This window comes from Rhinoderma darwinii, chromosome 1 (assembly GCF_050947455.1).
Source record: "Rhinoderma darwinii isolate aRhiDar2 chromosome 1, aRhiDar2.hap1, whole genome shotgun sequence".
Classification (NCBI taxonomy): domain Eukaryota; kingdom Metazoa; phylum Chordata; class Amphibia; order Anura; family Rhinodermatidae; genus Rhinoderma; species Rhinoderma darwinii.
Window position 1 is genome coordinate 277,297,565 of NC_134687.1, and position 18,262 is coordinate 277,315,826.

Genomic DNA, 18,262 nt, shown 5'->3' on the forward strand with positions numbered 1-18,262 from the left:
TAAGTGAACTATCTCACAAAACTTTATTTACGCATTTAATATATAGAACATAAGTAATGATATATACTGAATGAGTATGAACAGTATTTGGTAAAAAGTTTACTAACTCATAACTCACCTTATTTTACTCCCCACATATAGTTTTATCTTTAATTCTATGAATATTGTCTGATTATAATGAAATAATTAAACCCCACGGTATATATAAATGTGTGTATTTATGTTCTTAATTTTCTTTTATTATAACCCAGAAAAAATATTTCCAATACATGATTTACATTTAATACATTAAAATTTAACATTAAAAGAATGATCTAGATTTAGTTCATAGCATGCTAAACAACCCCTATTGAACCCCCCACTCCCAAACCACACTGGATAAAAGTGTGTATTGAACTATAAATATACATAGTTACATAGTTAGTACGGCTGAAAAAAGACAAATGTCCATCAAGTTCAACCAAGAGTTTTCAAAAATGGAAAGGAACTAAACAAAACTTCAACACTGGCATAGGAGGTGATATTTTTTCGTTGTAAGAAATTATCTAAGCCTTTTTTAAAGCCATATACTGTTCCTGCTGTGACCAGCTCCTGCGGCAGGCTATTCCATAGTGTTACGTTGGGTACGTGGACCCACCGGACCGTACCGCCTTGACGGTATGGCAGCTGGCCAACAGGACAAAGTCTATAGTTCAATAGGTGTACCTGTGGTAACTTTCAGACAGTAGCTGGACAGGCTCAGACAGGACTTTGGCAGCAGGCAGGCACCAGGCTAGGTGTAGCGGAGCAGGCGTAGATTCAGCGCAGCTTGACTCCAATACTAAACGGCACTTGGACCAAGTTAACACGGGATACAGGTTACAGGAAGCAGGAACAGGAACACTGGGAGCTGGAAGACACTTAAGGGACCATTTGCATAGACGAACATAGGTAACGACAACAAAGCTCAGGCAAGGCAGAAAGGGGCAGAGCCCTTCTTATAGTCCAGGATCATGGGCTAATTAATTAACAGAGTCAGGTGCATACGCTGGCCCTTTAAGGGACAGAGCAGAGTGAAGCGGAAATTAGCACTGGTTTCTCCTGAGGAGGAGTTGCGGGCCAGTGATCACAGGACCATGGCTGCGGCCGTCAGGGGGTGAGTAAACCTGACGGTCTGCGGCCATGGATGTTACACATAGATTCACAGTTCTCACAGTAAAGAAGGCTTGTCGCCTCTGCAGATTAAACCTTTTTTTCTCCAGATGGAGGGAATGCCCCCTTGTCTTTTGAGGGGGTTTTACATGGAACAGGTTTTCATTATATTTCTTGTATGGGCCATTCATAAATTTATACAAGTTAATCGTCTCTTTTCAAGACTAAATAGGTTTAAATATTTTAATCTTTCCTCGTAACTTAGATTCTCCATGCTGCTTATTACTTTAGTTGCTCTTCTTTGTATACATATTATTTTATAGGGGGAAGTAAAAAAAACATTTTAGTCCCATAAATGTGGTGCTTGTAGCTGAAAAATAATGACTGTGATGTTCAAGAGTGTGTAGAAGGTGGGGAACCCTTAAGGAATAGAAGAAGACAGTTTATTGAAAGGGAACTGCTGTCGAAAGGTTTGCAGCTTTTGCATAAAAAGGCCTGGCCACACACTGTGTAATGGCCACTGCCTCCTTCTCTCGCCATCATGTGCATACCGTTCTGCGAAGTCTTATGGCTCCTGCCAACAGAGACTACTCTGGGGGTAGCTACCTTGGGATTCTAATGACCAATTCCACATCTTTATATGGAGGCTAAAGGGTGAACACTTACCTATCCCTTAGACTGTGCTCCCCAGTTTAGCCCTACGCCAAATCCGTCACCAACACAGTAGGTCCACACCATCCTCTGTTGGTCCTGAGGCAGGCACCGTGACACACTGCTTGTGACACTGTTAATCTCTTGGACAGTTATGACTAGAAAATTATCCTACTTATAACTCCGAACTGACACTGTTTGATTTTCAACTTGTACCAAAGCTGAAAGAATCTCTTCAAGAATTACACTTCCAGTCTGTTGACAAGGTCAAGGAAATAATTCAGAAATTATGATAAAGAGTATGATAAATCTTTGTACCAGAAGACACTTGATTCCTAAAGCTGACCATACACATTAAATAACTGTTGGCTGTTCGGCTAACAGTTATTTTTTCCGACTCCCACTTATACATCAATACTAGTTTGGCCAAGCGTGCATGTATATGTCACTGGGAAGAAGGGAAAAAGCTACTGCCAGAGGCTTATCTTCTGTTGGAACAAAAAATTGTGCACGTTAAACTTCAATATCTAGTTTCGGGTGAGAGTCGGAAAGTCCCCATACACATTAGATCCGCGTTTGATCCCACCAAAATCGATGGGCTCATCCAATATGTATGGGCACTTCTAATATACTGCAAAAACAAGATTAATGTGTTGAATAATAATAATAATAATAATAATAATAATAATAATAATATAAGCAATTAAATGTAACTTGATCATGCATAAAATTAAATAGCAGGAAATTTACCAACATAAATCATGACATGTACATGCAAATATCTATGAAAAGTAAACACTAAACTGGCCAGTTGGAGTCTGAAGTTTATAGTACAAATAGCCAATTGCATCTGACAGGATGTTGTACTAGAGCATGCTTTCATCACTAGATTTCCCGCCTGTGAGGGGGTATTTACATTTTTAAAAAGTTACCTTGATGTGCTTATCTTTAAATTGTCAATAATGTTCAAGAGATATTGGCCGAAATTGCAGTAATACGACTTATGACAGATTGCCATTTAATGTCTATGTCCAGGTTTAACCTTTTTAGAACTCTTTCTTTATTTCTCTTTTTAGATAATGTAATTATTTAATTACAAAAAAATAGCCCAGCTTGTATTCCATGTTTGAACTAACTGGCTCCATTGAGATCCATTCCCTAAATTGTGGCTGAATGTTCTCATCATTTTGTCCCTTGTTTGAATGGCATCTTTATTTTCTGAATTTACAGTTCACCCTCTTCTTTCGATGGCTCTTTCCAAGACACATGTGTCATGACTTGTGGTGCCACATAATCATCCTTAGAGCCATGTACGATTTCATCTCTACTGCCCTCCATCAATGGGACCTGTTCCTCCCTGAGCTGCGTTGTCTGATTCTTTGCTTCAGCTGACTTCTCCTCAGTTAACTGTTGTGCTTTAACAGACAGAGCCTCATGCAGGTATTTTCTTAGAGACTTCATTTCTCTGTTGTGTTCCTGGCTTCCTGGACTACCCCAATGTGCAGCATCTCGGGTCTCATGCTGAAAATTGAATACTCTTGATGAGGCAGCGTTATGCAAGGACCTGGAAAAGACTAGAAATAGCCAGGGAATGTTAGCGGGGTTGTGTGAACGTTTTAGGTCTCATACATACACAGATTTAAAGGTCACTCAGGCTTCTTACATCCTATCAATTAAACATTATTGTATTTACTTACAGTTTTACTCTTCTGATTATTTTTTTAATAATAATTTGGATAATTTTCCATGTATCATGCATGTATAATTAAGACTCTGTTCATACTACCGTCATGGCTTTCATTCTTGAAGGAGCCGTGACATGTATGACTGCTGAGTTTTCAGGTTTTGAAGGATCCCATTGAACAATGAGCTCCAGCGGGTTTGTTGTGTTTTTGACTGCAAGAATAGTGATACAGGCTATGCTACTCTTGCAGTCAAAATCATCAGAAACCATGTCAGACTGGAACACAGCACTGATGTATACAGAGCCTAATGTGCAGTGGTGCTAAGCTATTTTGCTTTTAATTGTTTAAAATACTTTTTATGCTTGTGATTATAAATTTTTATTATTAACCCCTTAATGACCGGGCCTGAAAATTAATGACCAGCTCAATTTTTCTGTTTTTGCCTCTCTGCCTTTCAGCAGCCATAACTTTTTAATTTTTTCATTGACGTGGCTGTATGAGGCCTTGTTTTATGCGAGAGAAATAGTCTTTTTTTTCCCCACAGTTTAGGGGTAAAAAAAAATAAAAATTACGGTGTGAATATAGGAAAAAGCGATTCTCGACATAGCTTTTCTTGTTTATTTTTTATCCCGTTCACGTTTCACACTAAATAACCCATTAGATTAATTCTTCAGGTTATTACGGTCGTGTAGATACCTAATATCTGTGTGTTTTTTGTTTTTATTTAGTGTAGGGGCAATAAAATGTATTTTATGCAAAATAACGACTCTTTTTGGGACTTTTTTTTTTGTTACCTTTTGTTTTCAATCCCATCAAGGGATAACTTTATTTGTAACTTTTTTTTTTTTTACTTGTAATGTATTACCATACGCCTGTATGCTAATACATTACACTGTGTCACTATGACACAGGCTACTGATCGGGCAGCACATAGTGTGCCCGAACAGCGGGCAAATGGAACAGACAGCCCTGGGGTCCTTTGTACGTACCCAGGGCTGACTGCAGAGGGATTCCCCAGTGTTTGATCGCATCACCGGAATCCCAGTGATGCAATCAAAGAGGGGAATTCCTTTTGATCATGCCGCGGTCACGGACCGCGGTAATCAAAGGGTAATCAAAGGGTTAATGTTTTCTGACCCCAGCTGTGTTCAGGAGGCTTCTCTAGGATCAGGATCTGTAAGTTACATGAGCGCTCATCAGCCTCTACTACAGCGACGCCAAAAGACGTGGTTGTAGGCTCGGGACCTGCACCGCCTGACATCAAAAGACAGTGGGCGGTCAGGAAGGAGTTAAGGCCTTATTCACATGACAGTGAAAAACGGCCGTGTGACACGGCCATTTTCAGAACAATGATGTTCTATGGGTGTATTCGCACGGCCGTTTTTTTAACGGCCCGTGAATAATGGCCCTCAAAAAATAGGACATGTCCTATCTTTGACTATTTTCACGGCCTGACGGCCCCCATAGAAGTGAATGGATCCGTTTTTAACGGCCATTTTCAGAACAATGATGTTCTATGGGTGTATTCACACGGCCGTTTTTTTTAACGGCCCATGAATAATGGCCCTCAAAAAATAGGACATGTCCTATTTTTGGCTATTTTCACTGCCTGACGGCACCCATAGAAGTCAATGGATCCGTCAATACATGTAACAACCGTTAAAAACGGATCTGTGACATGGGGATTGGCAAGGGAACTACTAGTTCCCTTGCTGGTTATTGGCCGGCTCGATGACACATACTCACCGATGCACCGCCGAGCTCTTCAGGTGTGGTCTCTCGTCTTCATGGGTTCTGCGAAGGAGACATGATGACGTCATCGCGCCGCCTTCACAGATCCTGTGAAGACGAGAGACTGCGCGTGAAGACAAGAGACCATGCGTGAAGACGAGCTGCATCGGTGAGTGTTATCGCGTCGCCGCAGATCCCATGAAGACGAGAGACCCTACCTGAAGAAGACAGCACTGCATCGGTGAGTATGTAGGACATTCATGTCGGGCTGTGTGGCATCATCTACATTGGGGCTGTGTGGCATATACAGGGAGGCTGTGTGGCATATACAGGAAGGTGTGTGGCATATAAAGGAAAGCTGTGTGGCATATAAAGGGAGGTGTGTGGCATATACAAGGAGCTTGTGTGGCATATACAGGGAGGCTGTGTGGCATATACAGAGAGGCTGTGTGGCATATACAGGGAGGCTATGTGGCATATACAGGGAGGCTGTGTGTCATATACAGGGAAGCATGTGGCATATATAGGGAGGCTTTGTGGCATATACAGGGAGGTGTATGGCATCATATACACCGAGGTGTGTGGCATTATATACAAGGAGGTGTGTGACATCATATACAGGGAGGTGTGTGGCATCAAATACAGGAGGTGGGTGGCATCATATACAGGAGGTGTGTGGCATCACATACAGGGAGGTGTGTGGCATCATATACAGGAGGCGTGTGGCATCATATACAGGGAGGCTGTAAATAGTGTCTAGGTGAACTTGTGACCTTCCTTTGGGTGTTTTCAGGGGGCTGGGAGAAAAAAAGCCTGACCAATGAAATTCATCAGTTTTTTTAACGGCCATGAAAAACTGATGCAAAAAGGATGTCAAACGGCCATTAAAAACGGACAGACGGACTGGAAATGGATTAAAATTTAGGCTATATTCACACGACAGTGAAAAAAAATGTCCATTAAAAACTGATCAACTGTCAGTTTTTCATGGCCATTTTGCATCAGTGTGTCTCTAAATTTTCATCCATTTCCAGTTCGTCTGTTTGTTTTTAATGCCGTTTGACATCCATTTTGCATCAGTTTTTCATGGCCGTTAAAAAAACTGAAGAATTTCATTGGTCAGGCTTTTTTTGTCCCAGCCGCCTGAAAACACCCAAAAGAAGGTCACATGTTCCCCTAGACACTATTTACAGCCTCCCTGTATATGATGCCACACAGCCTCCCTATATATGATGCCACACACACCTCCCTGTATATGATGCCATACACACCTCCCTGTATATGATGCCACACACACCTCCCTGTAAATGATGCCACACACCTCCCTGTAGATGATGCCACACACCTCCCTGTATATGATGTCACGCACCTCCATGTATATGATGCCACGCACCTCCCTGTATATGATGCCACACACCTCCCTGTATATGCCACACAGCCTCCCTGTATTTGCCACACACCTCCCTGTATATGATGCCACACAGACCACCTGTATATGATGCCACACAGCCTCCCTGTATTTGCCACACACCTCCCTGTATATGATGCCACACAGACCCCCTGTATATGATGCCACACAGACCCCCTGTATATGATGCCACACAGACCCCCTGTATATGATGCCACACAACCTCACTGTAGATGCCACACAACCCCCCTGTAGATGCCACACAGCCCCGATGTAGATGATGCAAACAGGCCGACATGACTGCCCTACATACTCACCAATGCAGCCCTGTCTTCTTCAGGTAAGGTCCCTCGTTTTCACGGGATCTGCGGTGACGCGATGACACATACTCACGATGCAGCGCTGTCTTCTTGTGGTCTGGTCGCTAGCCTCACGGGATCTGCGAAGGCAGCGCGATGATGTCATCTCGTCGCCTTTGCAGAACCCGTGAGACTAGCGACCAGACCAAAAGAAGTCAGCGCTGCATCTGTGAGTATGTGTTGTCGCGCCGCCGATAGCCAGCAAGGGAACTAGTAGTTCCCTTGCAAATCCCCATGTAACAGATCCGTTAAAAACTGATCCATTGACTTCTATGGGGCCGTCAGGCCGTTAAAACGGCCAAAAATAGGACATGTTCTATTTTTTGACGGCCATTATTCACGGGCCGTTAAAAAAACATCATTGTTCTGAAAACGTCCGTGTGACGGCCGTTAAAAGAATGGCCGTCACACGGCCATTTATCACTGTCGTGTGAATAAGGCCTTAGAGACACACTGATGCAAAATGGCCATGAAAAACTCGTGTGAATATAGCCTTAATATTATTCAATACTGGCTTTTAACATATGAGTTTGTTCCTTGGTTCATACATTCAGTATGTGTTTCTGTCTGTGTGCTTGTGGATTCACTAATTTAGTGAATTATACTTTATCCTTCAGATTAAAAAGTACTTGAATAGGAGCAGAGCTGCCTTACTGCAGCACGGCCGCGATGCAGTGGTTGTAGCCTTTTCCTTCCGGCACCGAACACTGTATAACTCCCGTGACGGAGGCAGCTGGAACAGTGGAACAGTGCGTGGTCCCAGTGTCATACCCCCACTGATCATATACTGATGACCTATCCTGTGGATAGGTCATCAGTATAAAAAACTGCCCCATGACAGAAAACCCCTTTAAGATTTCTTTTTACACCAAATGGAACTATATGTTATTTTTTCAACAATGAATTATATTGGTATTGTTTATCAATGGTCATTTTTATAGAATATTGTTTGTCTATACAAATAGGTGAAATGTTTTATTAGTAAAAATAAAAATACCAGTTACACTTGTCACTTAGAAAGACTTTATTCGATCGCCATATACATCACTTCCAATTTTAGTCATGAGCATTCTTGTCATTGAGACGAACGGGCAACAAAGATTTGAGCAATTTACCTCTGACTGGTTGAAAATCACCTCCCTCTTGGACTTTGTTTTTTGCAAATTGACTCATGGATGGGAAAATTATAAGGGAGAAAGACAGTAGTAATACCTGCAAATAGAGAAATGAATACAAAAATCAGAATTATTTTTTTTTCCCGGACATTGTTAATTTCAATCCCCCAGGTATATCCGTCTAAACTGAGATCCCTATCGACCAGATTTATATATATAAGGGATGGCAATCATTCCGAATCCCCAGGGTCTTTCTATGTAGGTCTCTAACATCATTTCAATTGCTTTGTACCCAAACTACCCCTCCATATCACACAATTTTCATAGAGCCACTCTTCCCCTCACTGTATATAGCGCCATTGGGGCTCCCTCTAGGAGTGGTATCCCCAGCCAGTGCATTGCCAACGCTCTTGCTGGGGATTCCGCTCCTGGAGGAGCCATTGACGTCACTGTCCATATATGGACAGTGACGTCAGGGGCTTCTCCAGGAGCGGAATCCCCAGGCCAGAGCGTCGGCAACGCTCTTGCTGGGGATTCCAATCCCAGGGGAGCCCCTGACGTCACTGTCCATATATGTATAGGGACATTAGAGGATCCCTCTAGGAGCAGAATCGCTGGCCAGAGCATCATGCTCTGGGGGATTTTGTTCTTAATAGGGGCTCCCTCTAGGAGCGGAATCCCCGGCAAGGGCGTTGGCTCGGTCTAGGAGGAGTCCTGACGTCCCTGTCCATGTATATGGACAGGGACGTCAGGGGCTCCCACTAGGAGCGGAATCCCTGGCAACGCTCTGGTGGGGGATTCCGCTCCTGGAGGAGACATGACGGCAGCGTACAGCACCCGGAAGCCAAGTGGGCCCAGACAGTGGGCCCTGGCACTTGCCTGGGTTCGCCAGCTGCTGACGCTGGCCCTGCTCCATGGTCCTGGGTCCCCCCTCCCCATTTTTGTTTCCCTCCCCCTTAATTTCCCACTTCTTTGTCTGTGCTGATCCTGTGTGTCTTGTCTCCTTTCTATATTTCACACAGCTTTTTTTTTTTACAGAAGATATAAAAAGTCTACACACCCCTGTTAAAATGCCAGGTTTTTGTCATGTCAAAAAATCAGTATAAGATCAATAATTTCAGAACTTTTTCCACCTATAATGTGACCCATAATCTGTTCAATTCCATTGAAAAATAAACTGAAATCATTTAGGCCCTATGCACACGACTGTAATTTTTCCCTCCTGTAAATACTGCAGTAAATACGGGTCATTTTTCACCCGTATTCCACCCGTATTTACGGACCCGTTGTTATCCGTATTTTTGGACCCGTTTTCTCTGCTATATTGTACTGCACTAATCGGCAGCCCCTTCTCTCTATCCAGCACTGATAGGGAGAAGAGCCTGTTGATCAGTGCTAGATAGAGAGAAGGGGCATCCCCTTCTCTCTATCCAGCACTGATCGACAGCCTCTTCTCTCTATCCAGCTCTGATCGGCAGCCGCTTCTCTCTATCAGTGCTGGATAGAGAGAAGGGGCAGCCCTTTCGGGCAGAGTTTCCGCAGCGGAACGCAGCGATAGACAGAAAAATAAGTTCATACGTGCCCCGGACGTTGTCTTGGTGACGCGTCCCTCTTTTGACATCCAGTCCGACCTCCCTGGATGACGGGGCAGTCCATGTGACCGCTGCAGCCTGTGATTGGCTGCAGCGGTCACATGGGATGAAACGTTATCCCAGGAGGCCGGACTGGAGGAAAAAGCAGGGAGTTCTGAGTAAGTATTAACTTTTTTTTGTTGCAGGTTTTTACTCACTGTCGGTAGTCACTGTCCTGAGTGCTGGAAGAGTTACTGCCGATCTGCGCAGCCCCTTCTCTCTATCCTGCACTGATCGTTTAACTCTTTCAGCACCCTGGACAGTGACTATCCCCTGACGTCGCCTAGCAATGCTCCCGTAATTATGGGTGCACACACGTAGCCACCCGTAATTACGGGAGCCCCATAGACTTCTATGGGCCTGTCCGTGCCGTAATTACGACCTGAAATAGGACATGTTCTATATTTTTCAACGGCCCGGGCACCTTCCCGTGAGCAAACGGGAAGGTACCTGTGGCCAATAGAAGTCTATGGGCCCGTAATTACGGGCGTTTTTACTGCCGTGTGCATGGGGCAATAGGGTAAAATAAAAATAACAAAACTACAATAATGTGGTTGCATATGAACACCCTCTTATAATTGGAGATGTGGTTGTGTTCAGAATTAGCCAATCACATTTAATCTCATGTTAAATATTAGTCAGTACACAGCTGCCATTATTGCTTCAATATGCTTGAAAATAGTCCTATTTAGGACTGAAACGTTGCACTGTCTATTGTTGCCTGAATAAATTATGCTTTTTGTTATCTACCGGAGTGCTGCAAGATCTTCTTTTGAATACTCTATTTAGTTCAAGGATCCGGACTACTTGATGGGCACACAGTCATTATTTCTTTTTAGTGAGTGCTGCTACTCTTCTTTTTTTGTCTATATATATATATATACTAGTCCTTCTCAATGAATTAAAAAAGTTAACTTATCTCAGTAATTCAATTAAAAAAGCTAAACTCGTATTTTATATAGATTCATTACACACAGAGTGATCTATTTCCGGCATTTGGATCTGGTGTCTCTCATCTTCCTTTTGACAATACCCCATAGATTCTCTATGGGGTTTAGGTCAGGTGAGTTTGCTGGCCAATCAATTGCTGGAAATTGAAATCAGCATCTCCATAAAGCTTTGTCTGCAGAGGGAAGCATGAAGTGCTCTAAAATTTCCTGGTAGACGGCTGCATTGACTCTGGACTTGATATAACACAGTGGACCAACACTGTTGCTCAGTGGTCCAAAGTCCTGTTTTCAGATGAAGTAAACTTTGCATTTCATTTGGAAATCAAGGTCCCAGAGTCTGGAGGAAGAGTGGAGAGGCATCAATCCAAGTTGCTTGCAGTCCAGTGTGAAGTTTCAACAGTCAGTGATGGTTTGGGGAGCCATGTCATCTGCTGGTGTTGGTGCACTGTGTTATATCAAGTCCAGAGTCAACGCAACCGTCTACCAGGAACTTTTAGAGCACTTCATGCTTCCCTCTGCTGACAAGCTTTATGGAGATGCTGATTTCATTTTCCAGCAGGACTTGGCACCTGCCCACACTGCCTAAAGTACCAATACCTGGTTTAATAACCACAGTATCACTGTGCTTGATTGGCCAGCAAAGAGAATCTATGGGGTATTGTCAAGAGGAAGATGAGAGACACCAGACCCAACAATAGTAGTCGACTACGCTATTGATTCCATCAAAACAACGGAACCGTTGCACAATGGGGACAAATGGAAACCATTGGCACCGGATCCTTGTCCGTTGAAATCAATGGTGATGGAAACCATCAGGGCTCCGTTCCATTGGAAAGTACCAATGGAACGTTGGAACGGAGCCCTAGCGCAGATGTGAACGAAGCTTTACTTGGCTTGACAACACATCAATCTTAGGCCCTGTTCACACTGGGTTTTTTTTACACTTTTTTTACGTGAAACCACGTCGGAAAACGCACCAAAAAACGGGCGAAAATGCCTCCCATTTATTTCAATGGGAGGCCGAGGGAAAAAGAAGCAACATGCCATGATAAACATGTGTCTTTTTTCAACCGTACTAACTATGTAACTATGTAACTATCTTCGGCCGTTTACATCTCTGACCTCCCATTGACATCAATGGGAGGCAGAGAAAGCGTAATTCGCTGCGTATTTTCCCAAGGCACTCAATGGCCGTGGCCGAAAAATGCCACAAAAAACGCCACGAAAATCGCGGTAAACGGCATGCAGGCAGATCAAAATCAGCCTAAAAATTCCAGACTGCAAAAAACTTTGTTTCAACAGGGCCTTACTCTTTTAGTAAGGCCTTCCACACACGAGCGTGTTTGGCCCGTGATATATACGGTCCGTACGTCGGCCGCATTTCCCGGACTGCAGGGAGCCGGACACCTAGCATCATAGTTATCTAGGATGCTAGGTGTCACTGCCTCGCTGCAGGACAAACGGGACAGTATTCCCGCAGCGAGGCAGTGACACCTAGCGTCATAGATAACTGATACTAGGAGCCCGGTTCCCTGCAGTGTGTTCGGTCCGGGAAATGCGGCCGAAGTACGGATCGTATATCACGGACCAAACACGCTCATGTGTGAGGCTTCTTATAATGTTTGATTATTTTAGTAATAATGTTTGGTCATGAAAACAAAACAAAAATAGATTTAACTATTACGAAGCTATAATCTTTGGAATGCATAGCATTCACAAATTCATACATTTCTTAAATACACATTTTATTGCTTGATATATTTTTTTGCTTAAATATTCTAATTATCTATTATGTAATGCAAAGATAGAACAGTAGGGATTAAATAAGTGCTGTTACTCACTGCTACACATGTTCCAGTCTGAGCTGTCTTTCCTGCAGTCTGAGACACCAATGCTTGAAGTTTGCGCAATTGTTCAAGGAGGGATCTATACAGACAATCACAAGATGTTACCGATTAAATTTATTTACTATCTATCTATCTATCTATCTATATTCTATCTTCCTCAGGGGCGTAGCTAGAGGCTCATGGGCCCCGATGCAAAAATTCTTAACGGGCCCCCCCCCCCCGCAAACTTCTCATGGCCGACGGTCCGCTTTCAGCTGCATCGCTGGGTCTCCTAAGTGACCCAACAATGCAGCACTAGCAGCCGGGGCGTCACTAAGGCTGGGTTCACACACACTATTTACGGACGTAATTCGGGCGTTTTAGCATTGAATTACGTCCGAAAATGCGGCTCAAAAGCGTCGGCAAACATCTGCCCATTCATTTGAATGGGTCTTACGATGTTCTGTGCCGACGGTCATTTTTTTTTACGCGGCGCGTAAAAAAGTGCCTGTCGCTTCTTCAGACGTAAATGGAGCCGTTTTCCATGGACTCCATGGAAAACCAGCTTCAATTACTTCCGTAATGGACGCAGCAAAAGACGCCTGCACATGCCATTACGGCTGAAATTACGGTGCTGTTTTCTCCTGAAAACAGCTCCGTAATTTCAGCCGTAACAGACACTGCCGTGTGAACATACCCTCAGGGCTTAAAATGTCCGGGAAATAGCCCCAATACATATGTGTCCGCCCCAAAAAAAAGTGTGTATATGAGACAGCATAGCATATCTATAGCACTACGACCCTATAAACTATGGATAGGATTAGATACAGTGGCTGAGCAGACAGTATCACACATGATAGGATTAGATACAGTGGCTCAGAAGGCAGTATCACACATGATAGGATTAGATACACAGCTCAGCAGACAGTATCACACATGATAGGATTAGATACAGTGGCTCAGCAGACAGTACCACACATGATAGGATTAGATACAGTGGCTCAGTAGACAGTACCACACATGATAGGATTAGATACAGTGGCTCAGCAGACAGTACCACACATGATAGGATTCGATACAGTGGCTCAGCAGACAGTACCACACATGATAGGATTAGATACAGTGGCTCAGCAGACAGTATCACACATGATGGGATTAGATACAGTGGCTCAGCAGACAGTACCACACATGATAGGATTAGATACAGTGGCTCAGCAGACAGTATCACACATGATAGGATTAGATACAGTGGCCCAGCAGACAGTATTACACATGATAGGATTAGATATAGGGCCCAGCAGACAGTATCACACATGATAGGATTAGATACAGTGGCTCAGCAGACAGTATCACACATGATCGGATTAGATATAGGTCCCAGCAGACAGTATCACACATGATCGGATTAGATATAGGGCCCAGCAGACAGTATCATACATGATTGGATTAGATACACAGCTCAGCAGACTGTATCACACATGATAGGATTAGATACAGGGCCCAGCTCGCTGACATTGCGGCTCCAGCGCTGGACCCAGGATAGGTAAGAATAATAATTTTGCTTCTTTATGTGTTACTGATTATTTTTGTGTGTTTGTGTTTTTTTTACAGGTTCGGTTGTTGGACTTCGGATACGAGGACTTCAATGACGCCTTTTTTTTTATTCTCAATAAAATGGTTAATGAGGGTTGTGTTTTTTTATTTCAATAAAATATTTTTTCTATGTGCTTGTATCTTTTTAAACTTTATTATCACCGCCTTAGTAATGGCCGCTGGCTGATTGACAATCTCCATTACTAAGGCGAGGCTTAATGTTAGCCGTTGCAGAGGCTACACTAACCCCCATTATTACCCCGGTACCCACCGCCACCAGGGGTACTGGGAAGAGCCGGGTACAAACCAGTACCCGACCATCTGTAGTGACGGGCAGGCACCGGGGTGGCCGCAGGCGGGTAGTATTAGGCTGGGGAAGGCCAAAAACAGTGGCCCTTCCCACCCTTGTAATGCTGCCTGCTGCTGCTGTGTTGTATCTGGCTGGTTATGAAAATTGGGGGGGACCCCACATCGTTCTTTCCATTTTTTTTATTTATTTATTTTTTTTTTTTTTAAAGGACGTGGGGTCCCCCCCATTTTCATAACCAGCCAGATACAATAAAGCAGCAGCAGCCTAGCATCACCAGGATGGGAAGGGCCACTGTTTTTGGCCTTTCCCCTCCTGATAATACCAGCCTGAGGCCACCCATCACTACAGATGGTCAGGTACTGGATCGTACCCGGCTCTTCCCAGCACCCCTGGTGGCGGTGGGTACCGGGGTAATAAAGGGGGTTAGTGTTAGCCTCTGCATCCGCTAACACTAAGCCCCGCCTTAGCAATGGATGCTGTCAATCAGCCGGCGGCCATTACTAAGGCGGTAGTAATATAGTTTAAAAAAAAAACACAAAGACATAGAAAAAATATTTTATTGAAATAAAAAAAACCCCCACACAACCCTCATTAACCATTTTATTAATAAAAAAAAAGCTGTCATCTAAGTAGTCCTGGAATCCGCCGTAGTCCAACGACCGAACCTGTAAGAAAACACACAAAAAATGATTAGTAACACATGTGTTAGGGTATGTGCACACACACTAATTACGTCCGTAATTGACGGACGTATTTCGGCCGCAAGTACCGGACCGAACAGTGCAGGGAGCCGGGCTCCTAGCATCATACTTATGTACGATGCTAGGTGTCCCTGCCGGACAACTGTCCCGTACTTAAAACATGTTTACAGTATGGGACAGTTGTCCTGCATCGAGCCAGGGACTCCTAGCATCGTACATAACTATAATGCTAGGAGCTCGGCTCCCTGCACTGTGTTCGGTCCGGGACTTGCGGCCGAAATACGTCCGTCAATTACGGACGTAATTAGTGTCTGTGCATATACCCTAAGGCTTAGATACAGGGCCCATGTGTGATACTGTCTGTGGGACCCTGTATCTAAGCCTACCACAAGGTAGGCTTAGATACAGGGTCCAGCAGACAGTAATCTTATACAGTATAAGATTACTGTGTGCTGGGGCCCTGTATCTAAACCTACAGTGTGGTAGGCTTAGATACAGGGCCCAGCAGACAGGATCACGCATGGGCCATGTATCTAAGCCTACCATGTGATTGGCTTAGATACAGGGCCCAGCAGACAGGATCACACAATCTGTGATCCTGTCTCATGGGCCCCCTAAGTCTGCTACATCGTAGGCTTAGGGGTTGTGCAGTCCCTAAACATTGATGGCCTATCCACAGGATAGGCCATCAATAGCTGATGTGTCGCCCGGGACCCGCAAATCAGCTGTTTTGAAGGGGCCGCAGCACTCGTACGAGAGCTGCTTCCCCTTCATTTCACTACTCACCCACACTGTGAATCGCCGACACGGATTCACAGTGTGACCGGAATGAAGTGGAGCAGCTCTCGTACGAGTGCTGCGGCCCCTTCAAAACAGCTGATTGGCGGGTCCCGGGAGTCAGACCCCGCCAGTCAGGGCTAACCTTACCTTCCTCTTCGGCCGCGGCGGGAGTTCTGTAGTCTCGATGCTGTGCGTGGCGGCATAGCGCTGTGACGTCATGCGCTGCGCACAGCGCTTGACGTCAGGACCTCCGCTGCGATCCGGAACCAGGAAGGTAAGTAAAGTATGTTACTATGGTAACAGGGGCCCGCGGCCCGAGTTACTATAGTAACTTTTTATTGATGTGGTGCGGGGGGCCGTGGGCCCCCCTGGCTTCGGGGCCCGGTCGCAATTGCGACCGCTGCGACCCCTATAGCTACGCCAGTGATCTTCCTATAGATTGACCTAAATATACTCTTATTGATGCAATCTAAGCATGCAGACATGTTACAAACAGGATGGCTTGAGTATCTCAGCTTCACTGAGAATGGTGCACAAAAACATCCAGAGGAGAATGGTCAGACTGGTCCAAACTGAGAGAAAGGCAACAGTAACTCAAATAAGCTTAAATAACAGTAGAAGAAGAGTACAATCATATGCAAGAGGACATTTCTGAACACTCAGAATGTTGACCATTACAGTGAAACAGCTACAGCAGCAAAAGACCACACTGTGTCTCCAGTCAGACAGGAAAATACAATTTAAACTATAATGGACACAGGATTTCCAAAACTGGACAGTTGACGATTGTAAAAACTTTGCTTGATGTGATGAACTTCAATTTCTGCTACAACATGCAGATGGTAGGATCAAAATTATCATAAACAACATGAATTTGTGCACCGATTTGTTTTTTGTGTTATGCTGGTGGGGATGTTATAATGTTGCAGAGCAGTCATGCGATGGGATCATGTCAACATAGACCAGATTCTCTAAGCAATGTTTCCAATACTTTGTTGATTCCATACCACAAAGAATTCAAACTGTTCTGCGAGCAAATTTGAGTCCTACCCATTGCTAGAAAGTTGTACCTCATAAACTGGCGCGTGTGTGTATATGTTGGCGAGTATTTATATATTTACAATATTCCATTTGCCTAGCCTATTTCAAATGCCATTTTCCTCCTTTGTGGCTCTCAACTCTCACTTGATCTCATAGATAGCTCACTTTAAAAGAGCTCTCAAGTTTCCCTTTACCAGGGTGTAACTAGGAAACACTGGGCCCCATAGCAAACTTATGACTGGGCCCCCTCTCCTCCCCTGGGTGCTACACACAGTACCCCTTGGTAGATAGTGCTCCCATGTAGATTGTGCTATACACCCTCCCTGTAGATTGTGCCATACAGCCCCCCTGTAGGCTGTGCTATACAGACCCCCTGTAGACAGTGCTATACAGCCCTCCTGTAGACAGTGCTATACAGCCCCTCCTGTAGACAGTGCTATACATCCCCCTGTAGATTGTGCCATACAGCCCCCCCTGTAGACTGTGCTATACAGCCCCCCTGTAGATTGTGCTATACAGCCCCCTGTAGACAGTGCTATACAGCCCCCCTGTAGACAGTGCTATACAGCCCCCCTGTAGACAGTGCTATACAGCCCCCCTGTAGACAGTGCTATACAGCTCCCCCTGTAGACAGTGTTATACAGACCCCCCTGTAGACAGTGCTATACAGCCCCCCTGTAGACAGTGCTAAACAGCCCCCCTGTAGACAGTGCTCTACAGCCCCGCTGTAAAGGATTTGCCAGACACAGCTTCTGTGTCGAAGCCCGTTGTTAATCAGTCTGCATCTGTGCCTAGATCTGCTGGAGTGACTCGATCTGTTACCATTTGCTGCTTGTCCTTTGCCTGTGATTCTCCGGTTTCCTGGCTCTGCTGTTCCTGCTATATACAATTGACCTCTGCGTCATATCGACCCTGGCTTGACTGTCTACTATTCTTCTGCTCTGCTTTTGTTACCACGCACTCTCCTGGTTTGACTCGGCTTGTTCACTCTCCTGTTGCTCACGGTGTTGCCGTGGGCAACTGCCCCACTTCCCTGTTACAGTGTACCCTTGCCCTGTGTTGTCTGTCGTGCACATATTGAGTGTAGGGAACGTCACCCAGTTGTACGCCGTCACCTAGGACGGGCCGTGCAAGTAGGCAGGGACTGATTAGGGCTCACCTGTCTGTCTCCCTACCCCGCCATTACATAATCACAGGCCCAAATACCTTTTCTACCCTGGTCCCTGACACAACTATGGACCCCCTTGAGGCCCTGGCTCAGCAAATGCAGGGTCTCTCCCTACAGGTCCAAGACCTGGCTCAGAGGTGCAACCAGCGTGATGCCACCCTGGTAGTTCACCCCACCTCACC

General features: G+C 44.7%; 1 protein-coding gene across 2 annotated transcripts in view; it reads right to left on the reverse strand.

Moving 5' to 3' along the window:
• Positions 1 to 2,593: 2,593 nt before the first annotated feature.
• CREB3L3 (cAMP responsive element binding protein 3 like 3) overlaps positions 2,594 to 18,262 on the reverse strand; it is a 73,748-nt gene continuing 58,079 nt past the window's right edge. For both annotated transcript variants that reach the window (XM_075864313.1, XM_075864321.1), the window contains exons 8-10: positions 12,503 to 12,587; positions 8,081 to 8,177; positions 2,594 to 3,356 (exon numbers count right to left, since the gene is read on the reverse strand). In XM_075864313.1, the coding sequence (XP_075720428.1) occupies positions 3,007 to 3,356; positions 8,081 to 8,177; positions 12,503 to 12,587 (532 nt within the window). In that variant the 3' untranslated portion in view covers positions 2,594 to 3,006. The remainder of the gene's footprint in view (positions 3,357 to 8,080; positions 8,178 to 12,502; positions 12,588 to 18,262) is intronic.